The 22938-nt window shown below is 35.0% G+C and overlaps 1 protein-coding gene across 3 annotated transcripts in view; it reads left to right on the top strand.

Annotated features, from left to right (window-relative positions):
- The window catches only part of vps50 (VPS50 EARP/GARPII complex subunit), a 179333-nt gene that overhangs the window by 70459 nt on the left and 85936 nt on the right, over window positions 1–22938 (top strand). For all 3 annotated transcript variants that reach the window (XM_051137549.1, XM_051137550.1, XM_051137551.1), the window contains one exon: window positions 22764–22855. In XM_051137549.1, coding sequence (XP_050993506.1) covers window positions 22764–22855 — 92 coding nt within the window. The remainder of the gene's footprint in view (window positions 1–22763; window positions 22856–22938) is intronic.

Here is a 22938-nt window from a genome sequence, read left to right on the forward strand (position 1 = left end):
CGACACTGACTCGTCATTTCCACAGTAGTGGATGCCCCTGTATGCATGTTTCATACAAATTACATGATTTGAGAATATTTGTTTTCCATTTGAATTGGTTTGTTTGAAAGTAGACATTTCACTCTCTATAGATATATTTTTCATGTCTGTAAGGCAAGTACACACAGAGTTTCGGTTCTTTGACGCGCTTATGTTCACAGAGACCGAGACGGCAGAAAGTGCATCCTGTTTCCTTTCATTATTTTACAAACGTGCAATGTCTTGTTGGTGAGTGCACACAAAAAAAGTAGTCTTTATAGATTCAAAAGATGTATTACTTTTATCTGTATGACCAAAAATGACAGAGTATTTTAAGAGCAAGTGACCGCGCCTTCATCTGTCATGCAGTATAGAGGGTTTCAGGGCTTAAAGTTCTCCAGCACCGTGCCAGATCTCCGGCGTACAGCGTTTGGCTGCCAAAAAATGTAGTCCTATATTACAAAAAGATTTGTGTTAATATCACGTTCGCAGCGCTGATGAATGGAAAAGCCTTCCAGGTCTCCAGTGCGACACGTTGAAAAATAGGCTGCGAGGCGCAATAGTCAAAGATGTCAGTCTAGCGCATATTTACATAGAAAAACTTTTTACAAAAACTTTTTTGTAAACAGCATGTGCTGTGCTTTATTTGTACCATTTTGTTTTATTAGTTTATTAATTAGAATTTGAAAGATAATAATATTAGTTGATAAATGGGATCTCTGATTTTAGTCCTTGAAAACCAAAAAAAGTAGTGCTTGAAAAGTCCTTGAAGGTCCTGGAATTTCATTTTGCAGTATGTGTACGAACCCTGTTTAAGTTACCAGTTCTTGGAGCATTTCAGTGTTGAACTAAACAGCAGTTTTCTGTAGTAAACTGTCTTTGGATATTTCCTATTTTATATTCATTTCCTATTATTTAATGTACCATTATTTGTTTTAAACAAAACCTTTTCAATCTGAGCCTGTCAAGGGCTAATGGCAATCGCAGATACGTTACTGGTTAGTTTCAAGGAAAATCATTCAAATAATGTTCCTTTTTTTGTTTGCCAAATAGCCCTGTGTATGTGCCCCCTCACCCCACAGGAAAAAAGTTCAGGCTCAGGATTTTTTTTTGCTTTAACCCCTGGTGTTTGCATTTACGTCACGATTTGATCAGTTACTCGGATGAGCGGCCATACTGGAGATACTCAGATGTAAACAACAGCATGGATTGTGTGGTTAATGTACAAAACATAACAATAATTGACCATTTTCAGGAGCAATAATCAGCAAAATATGTAAGTTTTGTTCAGTTCAGTGGCATTGTTTAGAGTCAGTGCCACCAATATGGCTGATTAATGACGTTGCGTAAAAATGCTAATTTTACTAGGTTAACATTTTACTGATTGGACATTTCAAGTTGGTAGTACTTACATATTTGAGGTTGATAAATGATAGGCCAATGATTGGATGTCCTGCTGGATGTACTGTTTTAGAACATAGACCAGCCATTAATGATCTGTCCGTCTTTGCTACATCCTTGGTCGACCAAGCCTCTTCTTGTTGACTAACGGTAACGGTCGACTATTAGGGGGCAGCCCTAATTAAAATCATGTACACCTTCCTATTTGATTTCTCCTGTGGTAAGTGAACTTGGTCGACCCTTTTGATAAGACTTGCTTATTTATTTCGGTCTTACCAATGGTGCTATTCAAAAGATTCAAAATGAAATGTGTGCCAGTAATATACTTTTTGGCTGGCAATCAAGGCAAAATTACAAATGCTAGGCCCGAGCTGTCATGCGGTGATAGTCAGCAAAAGCAAAATAATAACAACAATGGCACCAAGCAGCGCATCAAAACGACTTCCCATGATACAATCAGAAGCTCTGATCAGATATTAGCTTCAAGCAGGCTGAAATATTACCACTTCATATTCCCCATCATAATGCCTCTTGTACATTTGACATTTAGAAAAAAAAAATCCTTCAGCAGTATCTTCCAGGAAAAACATCCTTTAAACAAGATAAAATGCTTTAGGCAAACTGTATATAATTTTAATGTTGTACCTTAAATATAATATTACTTTGATTTAATTTAAGACAAAATACAGTTATAATAAATAATATTATATATATATATATATATATATATATTTTTTAATTTTTATTTTTTCATACACCAAGTTAAACTACATGAAAATTACATAATTTCTTGCAACTAGCTAAAATACAAATAAGTTTTAAATAATCAATGTTAATGTTAACATTTATTTTAGGAGCTTTTTTGTGGTTTTAGCTTGTTTTAATTAATTATAATAACCCTAAAGGGGTCATTGGATGCCCATTTTCTAGTTTATATTATTCCTTAGGGTCTTAATGAAAAGTCTATAATATACTTTGGTTAAAAATCCTGAATGGTTGTGTAAAACAACACCATTTTTACCTTGTCAAAATGAGCTCTGCAAAATCAACCCATTCTGATGGATTGTTCCTTTAAATGCAAATGAGCTCTGCTCACCCCGCCCCTCTCTTCTCTCTGTGGAGTGACGAGCCTGTTTACTTTCGCCGCATTTAGCTCGTTTAGCCACAAAACTTGCTAATTAGCCTGTTATTAGGAAAGATGATTGCAGAGATTCACTAAAAACCCCTTACACTCACTTCTGCTGTAGGTGAAGCTGGATCACGAATGATTTGCGCAAACATAGACGCATTTATGTAGATCGGGAGGCGCATTCCATTAACAAACAAACTTAATCCACTGCATCTTCAGTGCGACCACTATGTTCATTATTACATCCAGCAACACAACACCTCAATCGCTCAGTCTGAGATATTCTTGTCTAAATTACATCCCTGCTCCGGCATTAAAACAATGGAGGTCGGACTGTTACAGCTGATGTAAGGTGGGTCTGAGGTAAGACGCTCATGTCAATCAAGTATCTTGAGAGCAGCCTCTGTGGGTGTGACACCACACCGACAGGCATCTGAGAATAGCTTGATTTGAAAAAGGGGATATTATTTTTACAGATTAATTAAAAACCACTGCATGGATAGGGTAGATTTGTACATGCACTGTCAACACACATTAATGTTCAAACAACATGTAAAAGTGAACTTTGCATGCGATGACCCCTTTAAAATTTTATGAAATTTGATATATAGGCAAAGATATTGGGTGAGGATGCTTTTTTTTAGTTAATTTAATTTCTTAATGGGACTTTTAATGGGATAGGTAGAAGTAGGTAAAGATAAGACAAAATCGGAGGCGTAGGATCTGTAAATGTCCCGAGCCAGATTTTCAACTCTGGTGTAACGTGTCATGTGGACTACTTGCTATGCTTCATCTCTGACAGTAATAGTATTTTTCAGTGTTCTTTGGCACCTGTAGTTCATCTTTCTGGTGATGCAACTCTCTGAGTCCTCTTGTGTTTTTCCAAACTGACTGGAGGTCGACCCGTTCTGTATTTGGCTCCTTTATATGTAACTCTAAATCAGTTTTAGTAGAAGGAGTTAGGGATTCATTAGGGTGCTTACTACCCGTGATGGTTAGATTTATAAGCATTACATCTGTGCTTTTATAGCATAAGGTCCTTCCTTGTGTATTTAGAGGTAATGGCTTTCTGTGTGTGTTGCAATCGCTAAAGCAGTGGCCGAGGAGACTGAGCGGGTAATTGAAAAGAGCACTGCGTCGTTAGCCAGCTGCAGTGCAGTTTGTAACATTTGCCTTTCTGTCTTGCCTCTGCTTCGATTTCTAAGGTCACTGAGCGGTGCTGAAACAGATTGGTGCTTGTTCTCGGTTAGGTCTGTCATTGGAAATTCATTGAACCTTTTTAAAGTACTCTAATGACCCCTGCAAAGAGAAGCATACAAAATGTTATTGACTGAACAGGCATTGTTGTTGTAGGTAATGATGGTTTTGTGGTTATTCTCAATAAATATTAAATGAGGGAAATGCATTTTAATGTAAATATTTATTTTCTTCAAAACAGTGGTATTTTCTTATGGGTTTTAACACACTCAGCTCTGTAAGATTTCAACATTTTACAGTTGTGTGTACTTACATTGTCTTTTTATGGTCTCTCTATTCTTGTGCTATTCATCTTATTTATCTTTCAGGTTTGCAAAAGCACCCAAATTAAATAATATAAGCTCAGCAATATGCACATTTTTTTGAGCTTTTCTCAACATCAGTCCTCTAAAGAACAATTAGTTCCAACGTAGTTGTAATTTTTCAACTATGTTCTGCCAAAATGGCTTTTAGAAAATAGCGTCAAATTTTATTTATTAATATAAAATACATTTAGTGAGCTGAAACAGGTAGAAAGTCTGCCAATGGGAACAAAACAAAATACATTCAAGATCTGATTCATCTTAATGTATAATTTAGCCTTGTCTACACTGCGAATAAATAAATACAAAAAATAAAATAATAATTTTCATAATTAGTATTGTTGTCTAATTTTGCCATAACATGTAAACATCTTTTAAACAAGCAGAATTTACAGAAAATACACTACCAGTCAAATGTTTTTTAAAGAAGTCTCTTCTGCTCACCAAGCCTGCATTAATTTGATCAAAAGTACAGCAAAATTAGTAATATAGTGAAATATGTTTACTATTTAAAATGAATATATTTTAAAATGTAATTTATTCCTGTGATCAAAGCTAAATTTTCAGCATCATTACTCCAGTCTTCAGTGTCACATGATCCTTCAGAAATCATTCCAATATGCTGATTTGCTGTTCAAGAAAGATTTCTTTATTATTATTATTAGCAATATTTAAAACAGTTGAGTACTTTTTTTTTTAGGATTCTTTGATGAATATAAAGATCCAAAGATCAGCATTTATCTGAAATAAAAAGCGTTTGAAACATTATACACTATACCATTCAAAAGCTTGGGGTCAGTGTGTGTATATATATATATATATATATATGTGTGTGTGTATATATATACAGTGCCCTCCACTAATATTGGCACCCTTGGTAAATATGAGCAAAGACGGCTACGAAAATAAATCTGCTTTGTTTATGTTTATGATCTTACATTCAAAAAATTCACAAAATGCTAACCTTTCATTGAAGTAAAACAATTAAAAGTGGGGGGAAACTTACGTTATGAAATAAATGTTTTTCTCATATGCATGTTGGGCACAATTATTGGCACCCTTAGAAATTATAATGAGTAAAATATCTCTGAAGTATATTCCCATTCATATTTGCATTTATTTAGCACACTAGAATGATATTGTCCAGCAATAACTTCCTGTTTCACATTATAAATATGAGGAGCACAAAGGCCAAATTCCCTTAATCATCCATCACAAGGAATAAAACCAAATAATATAGTTCTGATGTGCAGAACAAGATTGTTGAGCTTCACAAAATAGAAAATGGCTGTAAGAAAGAGCTAAAGCATTAAAAGTCCCAATTTCCATCATTAGGACAATAATTAAGAATTCTAGTCATCTAAAGTGTTACAAATCTGCCTGGAAAAGGATGTGTTTCTATATCGTCCTAATGCATGGTGAGGAGGAGAGTTTAAGTGTCCAAAGACTCTCCAAGGATCACAGTAGGAGAACTGCAGAGATAAGTTGAGTCTTGGGGTCAAAAGACTAAAAAAAAAATTCAAACAACCCCTACGTCACCAAATGTTGTTCAGGAGGGTTTCAAGAAAAATCCTCCTTGCTCATCCAAAAACAAACTGCAGCATATTCAGTTGTCAGACACAACTTGAATTTCAAACGGGACTGGCATCTGTGGTCAGATGAAACAAAAAAAAAGAGCTTTCTGGCAGCAAACACTCAATATAGGTTTGGTACAAAAAGTACCCCATGCTCACGGTTAAATATACTGCTGGATCTTTAATGTTGTGGGCTTATTTTCCTGCCAGAGGTCCTGGACATCTTCTTCAGATACATGGCATCATGGATTCTAGCAAATACCAACAGATAAAAAATGTAAACCTGACTGCATCTGTTAGAAGTTCTATAATGAGCTGTGGGTTGGATCTTCCATCAGGACAGTGATCCAAATCAAACATCAAAATCAACACAAAAAATGCATCACTGAGCATAAAATGAAGCTTTTGCCATGGCCCTCCCAGTTGCCTAACCTCAACCCTATAGAAAATGCATGAGGTGAACTGAAGAGAAGAAGCACTAGCATGGAGCTGGGAAACTAAAGGATCTGAAGAGTTTCTGTATGAAGGAATAGTCTCTGATCTCTTGTCAGGTGTTCTCCAAACTCTTCAGGCGTTAAAGGCGAAACTCAGAGCTGTCATCCTGAATAAAGGGCGTTGCAATAATTGGCTGCCAATAATTGTTGGCTGCCAACATGAACTAAAGAAAAACATTTATTTCATAATAAGATTTCCCCCCTGATTTCCACAGTTTTACTTAAATGAGAGGTTAGAATATTGTGAATTTGAATTAAATATTAAAAAGATAAACAATGCAGATTTATTCTCACAGCCACCTTTGCTCATATTTACCAAGGGTGCCAATATTAGTGGAGGGCACGGTATATATATAAACTGATCAAATATGATAAAGAAATTTATATTGTTAAAAAAGATTCTATTTTAGATAAATGCTGTTCTTCTGAACTTTCTATTCACCTAAAAAAAAAAAATCTGCTCAGCTGTTTTCAAAATAATAACAATAATAAATGCTTTTGAGTAGCAAATTATAATATTAAAATGATTTCTGAAGGATCATATGACTGGAGTAATGATGCTAAAAATTCAGCCTTGAAATCACAGGAATAAATTACGTTTTAAAATACATTCAAATAGAGAACAGTTATTGTAAATAGTGAAAATATTTCAAATTTTTTTCTGTTTTTGCTGTACTTTAGATCAAATAAATGCAGGCTTGGTGAGCAGAAAAGACTTCTTTAAAAACATTACAAATCTTACTGTTCAAAAACTTTTGACTGGTAATGTATATCTTGAATTATATTGAAAAAAAAGACACTATGCAATTGTGTTTAAAGTAAATATATCTTATTTTAAGGTTATTTGAATAATTTACTGGGAAATAATTTTTTTTTCTGCACTCTAATTTTCATCCTTTTTCTCTCTCACTGTCATATGCTAGCCATCAGTTGTTGTATATTTTGCAGCCCTGATGGATGGTTTATATTCTTAAGGTGTTCTCTCATCTCCTGCCAGTTTCTTTTAGGTTTTTTTTTTTTCTTCTCTCTCTCCCACATTTAATAGCTTCTTTTTCGACTAAGTGACTGCACTAATCTGCAGGCCTGTAGGCTATAGAAAGGCAGAGAACACTGTGACAGTGCAGCAGTGTCAGTGTCTGGGTTTATTGAGGATAAGCACAGAATTTTTGCTTGTGTCATCAGTTAGGTATATTTTTACTTAGGAAGATGCTATGAGGTGCTTTAAATTATTCCTTTTTCACCCACGAAGCATAAAGTGTAAATTATTAAATTCTTTGAAAGAAGTCTTGTACACTTACCAGGGCTGCATTTATTTGATCAAAATTCTATAGAAACTGCAATATTGTGAAATATTATTGTGAACTGTTTTCTATTGTAATATTTTTCTCAATAATTTGGTAATATGCTGTTAAATTTTACATCCTCACATACTCTTGCAGTGTCCTTGACTAATCTTATGCCTGAGGGAACGCTTTAACCTTCCATCAGTGGTGAAACGGATGAATGCGTGTACTAGGACAAGTTGATGGCTGAAACTTGTCAGTTTTGTATTAATGCCACCTACTCCTAAGCAGGCGTTGTTCTTTAACATGGAATATGCAAAATTTGTTAACCACTGATTCTCAAGGGCTGTCTGCCCAACAAGTCAAACCAGCTTTCCAAATGAGGATGAATGATTATTCATGGGAGACTGGGAAAGTGATACACTGCAACCTAACTGTCATTCATCTTGTTACTGACAGAACAAAGTGGGGAAAGGTGAAGGCCAATCTATGCTATGCTGACACACTCGTTTTTAAAATACCCATTTGGTATTTGGTATTTATTGTTATTTAAGTTTGGGAACCCCTTGCAGAGTCTGTGAAAATGTGAATAATTTTAACAAAATAAGAGATCATACAAAATACATGTTATTTTTTATTTAGCACTGTCCTGAGTAAGATATTTCACATAAAAGATGTTTACATATAGTCCACAAAACAAACAAAAAAAAAACTCCCTTCAAAAGTTTGGTGTGTGTGGTTACCTGTTTTGTGATGGTTGTTCATGAGTCCCTTGTTTGTTCTGAACAGTTAAACTGAGCAAAATCCTCCAGGTCCTTCAGATTCTATTGTTTTCCAGCATCTTTTGCAAATTTGAACCCTTTCCAGCAGTGACTGTATGATTTTGAGATCCATTTTTACACACTGAGGACAACTGAAGGACTCATAACATAAGTATTAAAAACATAACTATTAAAAAAAGATTCAAACATGCACTGATGCTCCAGAAAGAAACACGATTCATTAATAGCAGGGGGCTGTACTTAATTGGTCTTCCAGGAACATGCAAGTATTTTCTGTTGCTTCTGAAGGACAGTAGTAAATGGTAAAAAAAGATATTTCAACAAAATAAAAAAAATTTGGACATCTTCATTCTGTTGAAAAGTTTTCACCCCCGGCTCTTAATGCATCGTGTTTCCTTCTGGAGCATCAGTGAATGTTTAAACCTTTTTTAATAGTTGCAAATTAATTTAATTTAAACATGCAAAAGATGCTGGAAAACTGAAGAATCTGTGGGACCTGGAGGATTTTTCTGAAGAACAGTGCTCAATTTAACTGTTCAGGACAAACAAGGGACTCATGAACAACATCACAAAACAAAACAAAACAAAACAAAACAAAAAAACAGTCATAGATCATCCAGGTAACCCCACACAGTATTAAGAACCAAGGACTCTTGTGGACTATATGTCAACATCTTTTATGTAAAATATCTTACTCAGGAAAGTACTAAATAAAAAATAAGATGCGTTTTGTGTGATCTCTCTTATTTTGTTAAAAACATTTTTACGGATTCTGGGATATATTACGGGCTCCCAAACTTTCGCATGCCACTGTATCTTACAGTAATGTCCTGAATTTTCAATTACATGTTGACCTCTATTGACAATGTTTGATTACCACAGAAAATAGCCTAATTCTGTAAATTAAAAAATGGTTAGTTCACCCGAAAATGAAAATTCTGTCATTAATTGCTCATTCTCGTGTCGACCTTTGTTTGTCTTTGGTACACGATTAAGATATTTTTGATGAAATCTAAGAACTTTCTGCATAGACAGCAATGTAAGCGACACATTCAAGACCTAGAAACGATGTAGAGATAGTCCATGTGACATCAGTGGTTCAACCGTAATGTTATGAAGTTATGAAAGATACTTTTTGTGCGCAAAGAAAACTAAAATAACAACTTCATTAAACAATTTCTTCTCTTCGGTGTCAGTTGAAACACTGATGTCACATGGACTATTTTAACGATGTCATTACTACCTTTCTGGGCCTTAAACGTGGTAGTTACGTTGCTGTCTATGCAGGGTCAGAAAGCTCTCAGATTTCATCAAAAATATCTTCATTTGTGTTCCGAAGATGAACAGAGGTCTTACAGGTTTGGAACGACATGAGCGTGAGTAATAATGACAGAATGTTAATTTTTGGGTGAACTATCCCTTTAAGCTTATTTCAAAGCTTAATGGTATTAAATGCTAGATTGCGTTTCCTCAACATAGTTCATCAGGGTGGTTAGTAATGATCTTGGGGAAAATTCAAGCATCTAATATATTTATGTGTATCTAGTTGATATTCTGTTCTGCAGTAAGCGCAGTATATCAGGAGACCGTTATGCTTTACTTCATACGTGTGTCCGTAACATTGAATAAAGCACCAATCCCTGTGTGAAATTGTCAATTACGCCTCTTGTTGCGTGCCGCTGCGTACGGCATTCATCACGGCACATGTCAAGATGACTTTACTTTCTTCTTCTTAGTTGCCAGAGCTATCAACAGGTAAATTGCCTCCGCTGGCCTGTGACTTGCTTTGCTATCTAATTTCACAAGGTGTATAATCACTGACAACCATGTGTGGAAAAACCGGTCGAAAGTAATTCATTAGAATGCAAGTTAGACCTTGATTTGGCGGGGTCTTTCTCAGGATCACTTTTGGGGTTCATTTTGCAGTTTAGATTGATTGTGTCTGTGTCATTGGGAAAGCACAGCTGCTCGCCTTTGGTCATACCTATGTGCTTGAGCAAGAAGGGACAAAGATGTTGTAACTTCTGTTGAAGGTCGTGCTTTAGAGGTTTGGCTCTGTTGAGTGGGAATGGAGCAACTGGGAACTTTGGGAGAGATGCTTTCTCTGAACAAGGCAGTAAATCAGATTTTGCTTATGTTCTTAAACATTTCAGCCATTTGTCTTTATTAGGAGACTGTCAAGTGTGAACGAGGACATTCAAAGTGAGGATTTCAGCAGTTTTTTGTATTTAATGCCTCCCTTATGTCACAGACCAATAACAGATTTACTGGGTGGTTTAAGAAAGACTGACCATATGATTTTTGCTTTTTTGGATGATTCTTTCTAAGCACAAAATCACAGCTTATAGTCTAAAGTACACAGGGATGCATTTGTGCATTTCTGAGCTGTAAAAAAGTGGTTTTTGGGTTCTTTAGGTATGTTTTTAGTTTGGAAGTCAAAGATGTCCTGATACTTGATTTCCTAAAATCAAAGGTCTCCCTAAAGTCAAAGCTGTTGTTTGCACGCAGAGTGAGGAGGTCAGGTTTTCTTGCGGTCTCCTATCAGTGTGTTTACACCACTGGGAAAATATGTGGTTTTCTCTTCTCCAACTGTACAGTAAATCCTGAATCATTAAAGAGAGCAGAACAGTGACCTGAAAACAGTCGTAGCTCTGAGTTTAGACCTGCGGAGATACGTTTGGAACAATGGCACAGTGGTCTTGATATGATCAAGATGTTTGTGATTATATCATGGAGATGTAATGTGGCATTAATGGTGTTGTACTTGTGACGTATAACGTTCCCCATCCTGCTGAACCAAATTAGCTCTAATTCTAGTTGACGAATTAGCCCTCCAGTGTCAGACCGTCCTGTCAGTTTGGGTCACAGATTTTCTGGTTGTTTTTTTGCCACTCATTTTTTGTGCTTCTCCTCATCATATTCTTTCAAATTGAATTTGCTTTTAATAAGAAACCTTGCAGTCTAATGACCATCTTTTAATAGAAGCCTATTTCCTGCTGTTCATAGTGAATTACAGTTGTACACCTGTATCCGCTCAGATTTAGCAGGAAGATAGGTTATGTGTAATCAATGTCACTTTACCCTTCATGTGCCTCCTGAATAAGCTGTAAATAAAGAGCTGCCAGAGAAGATGAGCCTCGGTGAGGAGTTGCACATGACATATTATTAGAATTATCAGTCAGCTAAAACTTTAATTGAATTAATTGCATACGTTTGTTAATTACATGATTTAAATATTTTATGAGAAAAGTTCATGCTACTGTGGGGATAAATCAGAGGTGACATATTACCTGGTAGTGTAATGCATATATTAGCGTACACTGCCATTCAAAATTAAGTTAGGTTTTTTTTTTGTATATATATGATTCACAGTGTTAAACTAATTGGCTTAAGCTAAATGGTTCATGTTGCATAAACAGCCAATGAGCTTGCTGCTTTACATGGTTAGCATTTCACAGCACACTTTCAGAGTTCTTCTAAAACCCTTCACCTTTAAAACCCTTCACCTTCCCCAGCTCCACCTGTATAGATCTGCTACGGGTTATAATATATGCTATTTGTGCAGTAGCAGTATGTTTTAAATACTTACACCGCTGTATCGGCGTATGTATTGGCAGTAGCAATTTCCTGTACTTGCTTTGCAGCTGCAATAATCTACAACAACAGCAAAAGCCAACTGCAGCAGCATACATAGCAACATAGCAGATCTATTCATTATGCATTATACAGGTCAAATACATTAAAGGGGTCATTGGATGCAAAGTTCACTTTTACACGCTGTTTGAACATTAATGTGTGTTGGCAGTGTATGTACAAATCTACCCTATAATGATAAAAATCCATGCAGTGGTTTTTAATTAATCTGTAAATAATATCCCCTTTTTCAAATCGAGCCATTATTAGATGCCTCAGGCATCACACAGACAGAGGCCACTCCCACGATAGTTGATTGACATGAGCATTTTACCTCAGACCCACCTTACATCAGCTGTAACAGTCCGACCTCCATTGTTTAGATGCCGGAGCAGGGATGTAAGTTAGACAAGAATATCTCAGATTGAGCGATTGAGGTGTTGTGTTGCTGGATGTAACAATAAACATAGTGGTCGTCATTTACTCCCGACATCTGAGCCACTGAAGATGCAGTGGATTACATTTGTTTGTGAAGGCAGTGCTCCTCCTAATCTACATAAATGCGTCTATGTTTGTGCAAATCATTCGTGATCCAGCTTCACCTACGACAGAAGTGAGTATAAGGTTTTTTTTTTTATGAATCTCTGCAATCAACTTTCCTAATAACGTGCCAGTAAACAATCTCTTTGAGCACAGCTCGTCACTCCACAGAGAGAAGAGAGGGGCGGGGCGAGCAGAGCTCATTTGCATATAAAGGAACAATCCATCAAAGTGGGTTGATTTTTGCAGAGCTCATTTTGACAAGGTAAAAGGGTGTTTTACACTACCATTGAGAATTTTTAACCAAAGTATATTGTAAACTTTTCATTAAGACCTTAAAGAATCATATTGACTTGTGGAAAATGGGCATCCGATGACCCCTTTAAGTTTGTCAGACTCATATCTATTAGCATGCTAAAATCTTCCAAATGTTGTCATGATAGAAATATTTTTATTATATTTCTGTAAAGTAAGAATGCAATAAATGTATCAAAACTGATAGTAACTATTCTTTACAAAACAAAGTCATTTTCCACAAAATTTTTAAGTAGCTCAAATGTTTTGTAATAATACATATTTAATAAATTAAAATTTCAACTAAAGAAATTATAGAAAGGAATACTTTTATTTAGCAAGGACACTTTCAATTGATCCAGTGTGAAGATAAAGACATTTATAATGTTACAAAAGATTTGTATTTCGGATAAATGCTGTTCTGAACTGAAAAAAAAAATCAGACTGGACTTAATGAAAAATTGATTGGTGGACTTACTGTATAAAGAAACACCTTGAGAGGTTCTTTCATTGCATTGCAGCAAATCCAAATATTAGAATGATTTCTGAATCATATGACTGGAGTAATGATGCTAAAAAAAGCTTTGAAATCACAGGAATAAATCATATTTTAAATTATATTCAAATAGATAACAGTTATTTTAAATAATAAAATATTTCCAAATTTCACTGTTTTTGCTGTACTTTGGATCAAATAAATGCAGGCTTAGTAAGCAGAAGACACTTCTTTAAAAAAAAACATTAAAAATGTAACTGTTCAAAAACTTTTGACTGGTAGTGTGTATATTTATTTATTTAATTTTTTTCATGATAACATTTCTTGCATAATTATTTATGAATAAAATCATTGCCTAATGCTCTCCTCCATTTTCTGATATAACCAGACGTGTCAAACTGGATGCGTCAATAAGCTCTTCGCTGATTGGCTTGCGCGATAACGTGTCATAAATGTTTTTTTTTCCACGAGTTGAAATTTTTAAACTTACGCAGAAAATGTGATTTAGACATATATTGTGCATTCGTGGCAATCGTGTCACCCAATTCGCATTGGCCGACTTGAATTTGTGTCTGTTCACGTCTTTGCATTGACTTTATATGAAATCTACTCACACGCATAAATAAATTTCTTTAAAGATAGTTATCAACATAACTGATATTCAAAAAAGCAAGCAAGTGCTGCTTTGTTTACATTTTTATATCTGCGTATATCTTGTACATCCTTGTTTTGGGTTTCTCCTTTTGAATGACGAATATATACTATTAAAAGCTGCTGATATAGACAGCTAATTCTTCTTACACAGGCACAGAACGCACATGTTAGTTTGCAGTCGGCTGTAGTCTGTGTGGTGTGTGTTCAAGTGCAGATTTTTGGTCCAGGCGCTGCCGAAATGTGGCGACAAAACTGTCGGCTTTCGTTGCTGCACATTTTTTTTTAAGTTGGCTTAGTGTGTCCCAGCCTTAAAAGGTCTTTTATTTAATTATAAGGTGCTTTGGAACAAAATTTTAATTTAAATGTAAAATTATATATATATATATATATATGTGTGTGTGTGTGTATATATATATATATATTGTAAAGCATTTTTGATTTTTAATGTTCTTTTTTTCTTTCTTTCTTTCTTTTTAGGTTGCTTTATACTGCAATAGTCCACATTTGAAGTGGATCAAAAAAGTTCATCAAAGTTATCCTAAGACAAAAACGGGTATTGTTTTGGTTTTAGGGCAACTTTGATAAAAGGTTTTGATCCACTTCAAATGTTACCTCATGAATTTTTATTGATAGCAAAGTAAAGAAATGAAAAGAAACGTTAAGTAGAAAGGATTTGGACACAGTGCTGCCTGGATTCGAACCCAGGAATCTCTTACATGAGCTTCATGCTTTAACATCTTTGACCTGCACGTTAACCACTTGGCCATAACTCCAAAAAGCTTGTTTATTTTAAGTTGCAATGTTTTAAAATGTAGATCTTGATGTCTGATTTTTCTTTGTTTATTTATTTATTTACTTATTTGTATGTTTTGTTAATTATAGTGTGTATATAAACAAATAGAAGCCATTTATTACCGATGGTGATTCCAATCATTCAGATAAGCTAAGTAAAGCAAACATGTTTCTCTTCCACAGTCCTGGTTCAGTTAGATGTAAGGGAGTATATGCTGATGGCAGCATGTCAAACCAAAGATACTTTTAGACTCAGTCGGCTTCCAGTGTAAATTCATTACTTGTGCTCTAAAGAACTCCTGCGTGTTAGCGATCATTAGTAAGAGGACTCTGGCTTGTTGTGTTGCTTGGTTCCTGTTCTGTATTTTCCTCACCTCATTGATTTTTCCTCGAACGGTCTGTCCGGTTAGTCTGCCCCGTTTCGTTCCCAAGAATTCCCTAGGATGCTGAAATCTCTACAGTGTGCTGTTGCCTGATTTTGTGGGAGCGAATGTGCGCTCATTCCACTTTGGTTTGTGTGTATGTGTGAGGAGCTGCTGCCAGGGAGATGATATTTTTCTTGTCCTCTCCAGCAGTTGGCTTGCAGTGATTTACGCTGTGGCTCTGCATAGCTGCACTCCTCATGGACTGAAATGATTGGGGAAAAGTCCAACTCTATTGTCAGGAGCCAAGGAGCTCTTTGATTCGGCTCCAGAAGCTCAGATCCTGCAGGTTTAATGAAAGGAGCTTAGAAAAGAACTTCATTTTCAGCAACTGAACATTGTTGGATGTATAAAGAAACACCTTGAGAGGTTCTTTCATTACATTTAAATGGAGAGGTTCAAATGGGATGTGTTTAAGATTTCAGACTGTATCCCAATGTTGGAGACCAATTTTGGGGGAAAAAAAAAAAAAGTAAAATATTTTTATTATTTTTAATGTTTACTTCTTAATTTTTAATTTTAATTTACTTAAAAAATAATATACACACTACCAGTCAAAAGTTTTTGAACGCTAAGATTTTTAATGCTTTTAAAGAAGTCTCTTCTGCTTACCAAGCCTGCATTTATTTGATCCAAAATACAGCAAAAACTGTACAATTTTGAAATATTTGTACTATAACTGTTATCTATTTGAATTTATTTTCAAATTTAATTTATTCCTGTGATTTCAAAGCTAATTTTGAATCATTACTCCAGTCACATGATGCACGAAAGCTGAATGATCCTTCAGAAATCATTCTAATTTTCTGATTTGTTGCTCAAAAAATGTTAATCATTATTATTATCAATATTTAAAACAGTTTTTATAATATTAAAAAGATTTATATTTCAGATAAATGCTGTTCTTCTGAACCTGAAAAATTCTACTCAGCTGTTTTCAAAATAATAATAATAATAATAATAATGTTTTTAAGCACCAAATCAGAATATAAAATGATTTCTGAAGGATCATTCAGCTTTGAAATCACAGGAATAAATTACATTTTAAAATACAAAAGTTATGTTGAATAGTAAAAATATTTGAAAATGTTACTGTTTTTGCTATACTTTGGATTAAATAAATGTAGGCTTGGTGAGCAGAAGAGACTAAAAACCTTACTGTTCAAAAACTTTTGACTGGAAGTGTATATTCATTTATTTATTTTTCATAATAACATTTCTTGCGTTATTATTATTGTTATTATTATTTTATTTAATTCTTTATTTATTTTACGAATATGACCATCAGATTTTTTACTTCATAGTTTTTGTGGTGTTCAGTTTTCTGGAATTCAGTTGATTTGCTATGCTAGTAATGGATGTAGTAATTATGTTTTATTAATATTAGTAATATGCAACTAGTCACTAGTAGTCTCAGACTTTTAAACCCAATTGTATAGGTCAAGGTCTGGGTTCAAAAATGATTTTTCTGTCATGAGACTGTCATTCTTTAAATTGCATGTTATTGATCCTGCTGCTATATTTTCCTGACAACTGCATAGCTGTAATCATGAGCAGAATGAAATTGTCTGTTCTCTTCATTGCTTCAAGGTCAGAATTTCTTTTGAACTTCTTAATACAGCTTCTACAGCTCATATGTAGAGCATCATTGATTAAAAACCACCACACGTTTGCTAGGCAGTGAACATCGCTTACAGATATTCCAGTCATTCCAGGAACTATCTCTTATATTCTTATCAATGAGTCCATTTACATGACCAGCAACATCTCAGATCATCTCAAGAAAATCTTGTTTACTGAAATTGAAAGCATTAGGTTTTTTTTTTGTTTTGTTTTGCATTAAAATCTACACAGATATGTGTATAATGCACATATTTCAACCTTTAATTAATAATTCAACACAAATTAAAATGCCTTATACAAGGTTGTGCATTTAAGCGCACTTAGTATTCCCTACCTGAATCTTTTACACTTCACTGAGTGTAAGCGTTTGAGCTGACACTGTTATCGTAATTGTATGAGCCAGGTCTCACAGGAAGGTGTTTTGTTTTTTTGTTTTTTTTCAACCCAGGTTTAATATCTGCCGCCTTCTTTTTCCCCCATCTTTGTTCAGTGTGAAGATATTACACTTTGGAGGTTAAAAATAACTATTTGGGTGCTGGATTGTCATGTGATATTCTGAGGTGTTAGTTGCTCACACACCAGCCGTTTTTTCCACCTTATTTATTTCCTGATACGTGGTTTGGATGTGCTTTCCCCTTGGGGTTCAGGAAGGTTCCCATCAGCGATAGGGACTTCATAAAATCTGTCATGTTATGAGTAAAGAAAAGGGTAAAGGCGGCCTGGAGCTTTGTGGATTTAACCTTGTGAAATATCAATGTTTTGCGTGTTCTGCAGCTGAAGTCGTGATCTGCGCAACTAAACCTGGATGGGATTTGTGAGCATATGAAGCGTGATGCAAATATACATGAGAGAAAATGTTTTACTGTAAAATCTAAACCTGGCTTGCCTTTTACTATGGGAGTTATTTGCTTCTCTCCTGTGGTACAAAGATGACGTGAAGCCTGAACAGATACCACTCTTGAGTGATGACTGTCTCTCTGGGCTTTAAGCAAGTGCTGTTATATAAAAACACTCTTCTCCTATATAAAAGTTCTCTTTTTGCAAGAGCCAAACATCCGTCTGCTGGCTGCGCTGAGCATCCGGTGGAATCCCATCAATCACTGAGGCTGAGGTCTTCTCTGAAGCTGTCTTCAACAGTGCCAATATACTTGTTCCTTGTTTCATTTACCCGTTTTCCACCAATAGTGTGCCAAAGCTGGTGCCCGATCAGGAACTGTGTTTGCTAAAAATGTCAGAACTGATGATCTCACTTGACTTCACAATGCTCCTTGTTAATGCCACACTGCCAATTTTACATGACAGAAAAGTTGGATCCTGGCTGAAATATTGTGCCAGCCGCTAAAACCAAGATCGGTTAGCGTCATATGTCAGGGGGTGGTGTAATGCTCACAATTAAGTTTTCAGAACAGGGTGACGCAAAACAATTTAGCTGATGAATGTCCCACTCCTTCACCACACAGTGACTTCAGCCACTCAGTTTTCCCTTTTTAGATCCTAGGATTTTCAGTCACCTCTCAGTGCCTTTTTGTTTCATTTTTGTTTTGATTTTTGATGTGTTGTTTAGGTTTTTTTTGCTGTGTGTTTTGTGTTTGTTGTTTGTATTGTTCCATTTCATGTTTGTTTGTTTGTTTTGTATTGTTTTTGTTTGGCTATGAATCAGTCACCTTTTGCTATTTTGTTTTGTTTTTGTTTGGATATGGCATGTTTTTTGTTTTGTTTTTGTTTTGTTTTGCTTTGTTTTTTGCTATGTATTGTTCCATGTTTGTTTGTTTTTTTTGTATTGTTTTGTTTTATGTTTGCTTAATTTTTTTGTTTTTGTTGGTCTAAGATTCTTAGTCACCTTGTGCTCTTTTGTATAGTTTTTGTATTATTTTTGTTTAGTTTTGCATTGTTGTTGCTATGTATTGTTTTATGTTTGTTTGTTTATATGTTTTGTATTGTTTTTGTTTGGCTAAGATTCTTAGTCTCCTTGTGTCTTTTTGATTCATTTTGTTCACTTTGTTTAGTTTTTTTTATTGTTTTGATGTGTGTTTGTTTTTGTTTTGTATTGTTTTTATTTGGCTAAGAAGCTCAGTCACTTTGTGCTTTTTATTGATGTTTTGTTTTGTTTTGTTTTTTTTTTGTTTAGTTTTGCTTTGTTGTTTGGTTTATTGTTTTGTGTTTGTTTTTTGTATTGTTTTGTTTCGTTTCATGCTTGTTTGTTTTGTATTGTCTTTGTCTGGCTAAGATTTTCAGTCACCTTGTGCCTTTTTGTTTAGTTTTTGTTTGATTTTTATTTTATTTTGATTTTATGTTTTTGTTTAGTTTTTTTTGTTTTGTTTTGTATGCTTTGTATTGCTTTGTGATTTTTATTTTTATTTATTGTTTTGTTTCATGTTTGTTTTTTTTGTTTTGTATTGTTTTTGTTTGGCTAAGATTCTCAGTCATTTTGTGCCTTTTTGTTTTGATGTTTTTTTTCTTGTTTGGTTTTGCTTTGTATTGTTTCATGTTTGTTTTTTATTGTTTTGTTTCATGTTTGTTTTTTGTATTGTATTGTTTTTGTTTGGCTGTGATTGTCAGTCACCTTGTGCCTTTTGTTTTTTTTTTTTTTTGATGTTTTGTTTAGTTTTGCTTTGTTGTTTGCTTTGTATTGTTTTTTGTTTGTTTTTTGTTTATTATTGTTTTGTTTCATGTTTGTTTGCTTTCTGTTGTTTTTGTTTGGCTAAGATTCTCAGTCACCTTGTGCCGTTTTGTTTAATTTTTGTTTTAATTTTTGTTTTAATTTTTGATGCTTATTATTTTGTTTGCATCGTATTGTTTCGTGTTTGTTTTTTTTGCGTTGTTTCGTGGTTTTTTTGTTTGTTTTGTTTTGTATTGTTTTTGTTTAGCTAAGATTCTCAATCACCTTGTACCTTTTTTGTTTTGTTTTTTTTGTTTAGTTATGCTTTGTTATTTGTTTTGTATTGTTTTTGTTTTTTGTATAGTTTTGTTTCATATTTGTTTATTTTTTATTTTGTGTTGTGTGCTTTTTTATTGTTATATTTTATGTTGTTATGTTTTGATTTTGCAAAAGTTTTGGCTTTGGCAAGCCAGCTCCATTTCAGTATGAAGGGTTTAGTGGCCTTTGGCAAATAAAGGCAGACAGGTGGAGTGTTTCTTTAGAGCATTTGGCTTTTTGTACGGGAGGTTTGTGTGTAAATGCTTGTTTGTTTTCTCTAGCGATGACTTACAGCGAGAGTGGAACTGTTTGTATAAACTGCACATCAGTGACACGATAATTATGTTGTATCACTAAGAGCCTGCTGGAGTATCAGTCCAGAATAAATCCCACCTGAAGGGCTTTTGTATTTAGTCACTCTCAGTCACGCTGTGCGCATATAGACATTAAGATCAGTCGCCCACATTCACGCTCCTAATACACTCATCTCGTGCTGCGCTCATCTCCGCAGGTCATATCGTAATTCTCATTGTAAGTATCCTTCTCTTTACATTAGAGCGGATGCATAATGGCCAAAGCAATGAAAAGCAGCACTATGAATTCATAATGAACTGACGCAGAAGTTTTTTGAGGTTCCTGTTTCAGATTAGTTTGGTGCACATTACATAACAGGTGCAGCTTCTGTCAAGATAGATGATGCCCATCTAGGTGGTAAATTTTGATGACTCTGATAGTTGTCCTCTTTGATTAAACTCACTTTGGTATGTCAGGATGAACACTTCCCCTGATGAGGAGCGACAGCTGCTTTGTTGCAGGAAGAGCTGTTATCAGTCTGATTGTTGTAAGACAGGAATGTCAAACTCATTGTAGGTTGAGGATCAAGACACCATATGCAGGCCAAATTTGAATCTAATTTTAATTAAATTTTTATTTAATTTGTTTTATTAATTTGTTAAACCTTAGTGTAATACATTACAGGATTTTTCTTCGTATAGTGGACTTCAGTGGGGATCAGTTGCCAAATTGCAGTTTTAGTGCAGCTTCAAAGGGCTACACGAGAAATAACGGTCTTATCTAGTGAAACGATCTGTCATTTTCTAAAAAAATTAAAAATGTCAATATTTTTTAACCACAAATGCTCGTCTTGCACTTGCTATGTGATGCACGTCTGCGACTTCACACATTACATAATCACGCATGGTTGGTTCTTCATCTGTGTGTTTTTTGTTTTTTTTTTAAAAAAAAAAGGTAGGCTATGGTAAAAGACTCCATCTCATTTTATCTTCCGGCTTCAAAATTTTCCGACATCGTTGTTTTACCTTTTTTTGTAAAGGGCGTTTGACTTTCTTTGCACATACACTTCGTAAACGCTTGGTCAGTACTTCTGCCTACGTCACGGGTGACTTTTCCATGACTTTTTCCATATAAATTTGTTTCACTATATAATACCCTTGTTCCTCATCTGGGATCATGAAAAACCTTTTTGAAGCTGCATTGAAACTGCAATTTGGTCCTTCAACCTGTTGATCTCCACTGAAGTCCACTACATGGAGAAAAATCCTGGAATGTTTTCCTCAAAAACCTTAATTTCTTTTTGATTAACTTTTTTCTTTTTTTTAACTTTGTTAAATCATTTTTAAACACATCATTTGTTTTCAAACCAATATTTTGTCTGAGTGTTAAAGGGTTACTCCACCCCAAAATAAAAAATTTGCCATTAATCACTCACCCCCTTGTAGTTCCAAACCCGTAAAAGCTTCATTCGTCTTCGGGAACACAATTTAAGATATTTTGGATGAAAACCAGGAAGATTTTGACTGTCCCATTGACTGCCAGGTAAATACCACTGTCAAGACCCAAAAAAGTATGAAAGACATTGTCAAAATTGTCCATCTGCCATCCGTGTCATCGTAGCGGATGGCAGTATCCCTTGTACGCAAACAGCAAAACGTTACGCTGTTCTCTGTCAGCTGCGAAAACAATGCTGTTTTCTTTTAAATCAAAGCGTAAATAAACAGAGAAAACGTATCCGGGTGACGCAGCGGACAGAAAACAGCATACGCAGTTTGCGTCCAGTGGATATTCTCCAAAATGGCACTACAGTGATGCAGATGAGACGAATTGTTAAATAAAGAATTTTTATTTTCTCTGCATACAAAAAGTATTCTCATCGCTTGATAAAATTCAGATTGAACCACTGATGACAGATGGACTGTTTTGACGATGTCTTCATACTTTTTTGGGTCTTGACAGTGCTATTTACCTGGCAGTCAATGGGACAGTCAAAATCTTCCCAGTTTTCATCCATAATATCTTAAATTGTTCCGAAGACGAATAAAGCTTTCACGGGTTTGTTGCACATCAGTGGGGGTAAGTGATTAATTGCAAAATTTTCATTTTGGGGTGAGTAACCCTTTGATAAAACAACAAATTTAGAGAAACTACTCTCTTTTCCTGACTGAATACATTTAGTAGCATTAATACTGAACACAGTCAGGCTGATTGTGTCATAGTGTATCTGTCCTTCAGCAGAGTTGAAAACAGTTGTGAAATGTATCTATTATTGGTACCTGGTTCCATGTGAACCACTTGCACAAAAAAATTAACCATCTTCGGTACCCCATTGTAAGAGCATGTCATTGTTAATGTTTTAGCATAGCACTGTGAAAATTCAGGGTCAAGGTCCTTGTAATCGTGACTGTCACTGCTGCAGCTGCCAAAGAGTTGGGAGCATTTGGTGGGATTTTGCAAAAACAATCTGTTCCGATCTACTTTCGTGGGTGGGAATGTTTTGAATGCGATTTGTAACATCTTTAGCTGATGACAGAATGGAGCAATTTGTGATGGTTATTGTTTCCAGCGGTTTTGGCCTCAAAAAATCTCAGTTGCAATGAAGGAGTTATGGCTTATATTCTGTATTAGTCAATTTTAATGCTTTTGATGAAAATGTTTTTTACATTCAGTCAGTATTTCATCATTTCAGTAAGTTTTTATGAGAAAATAAGATCCTGGTTGAACTTCATAATGTGCGACTTGATGAAATCATGTGCTAGACTGACTTACCTGAGCTTCTGTCATAATAGCATATAATAATTATACTGGAGTATTTGCTACATTTAAAAATAACTGTGCTGTGAATCCTTTGTTTGTAGATGATTCCAGCGCAGAGGGCTCAGATGAATCCACCGTGGGCCGCAGTTATGTGAAAAAGAAGCTGGAGCACGGCTTAACGCGGATCTGGCAGGTAGGGAGTGCGTTCATTTACTCGTTTCTTTCTCTGTTTGTTCTCCGGTCCTTCATTAGCTTCATGACTCGCCCTCCCACCTC

The sequence above is a fragment of the Labeo rohita genome, chromosome 19, assembly GCF_022985175.1.
Source record: "Labeo rohita strain BAU-BD-2019 chromosome 19, IGBB_LRoh.1.0, whole genome shotgun sequence".
NCBI lineage: Eukaryota > Metazoa > Chordata > Actinopteri > Cypriniformes > Cyprinidae > Labeo > Labeo rohita.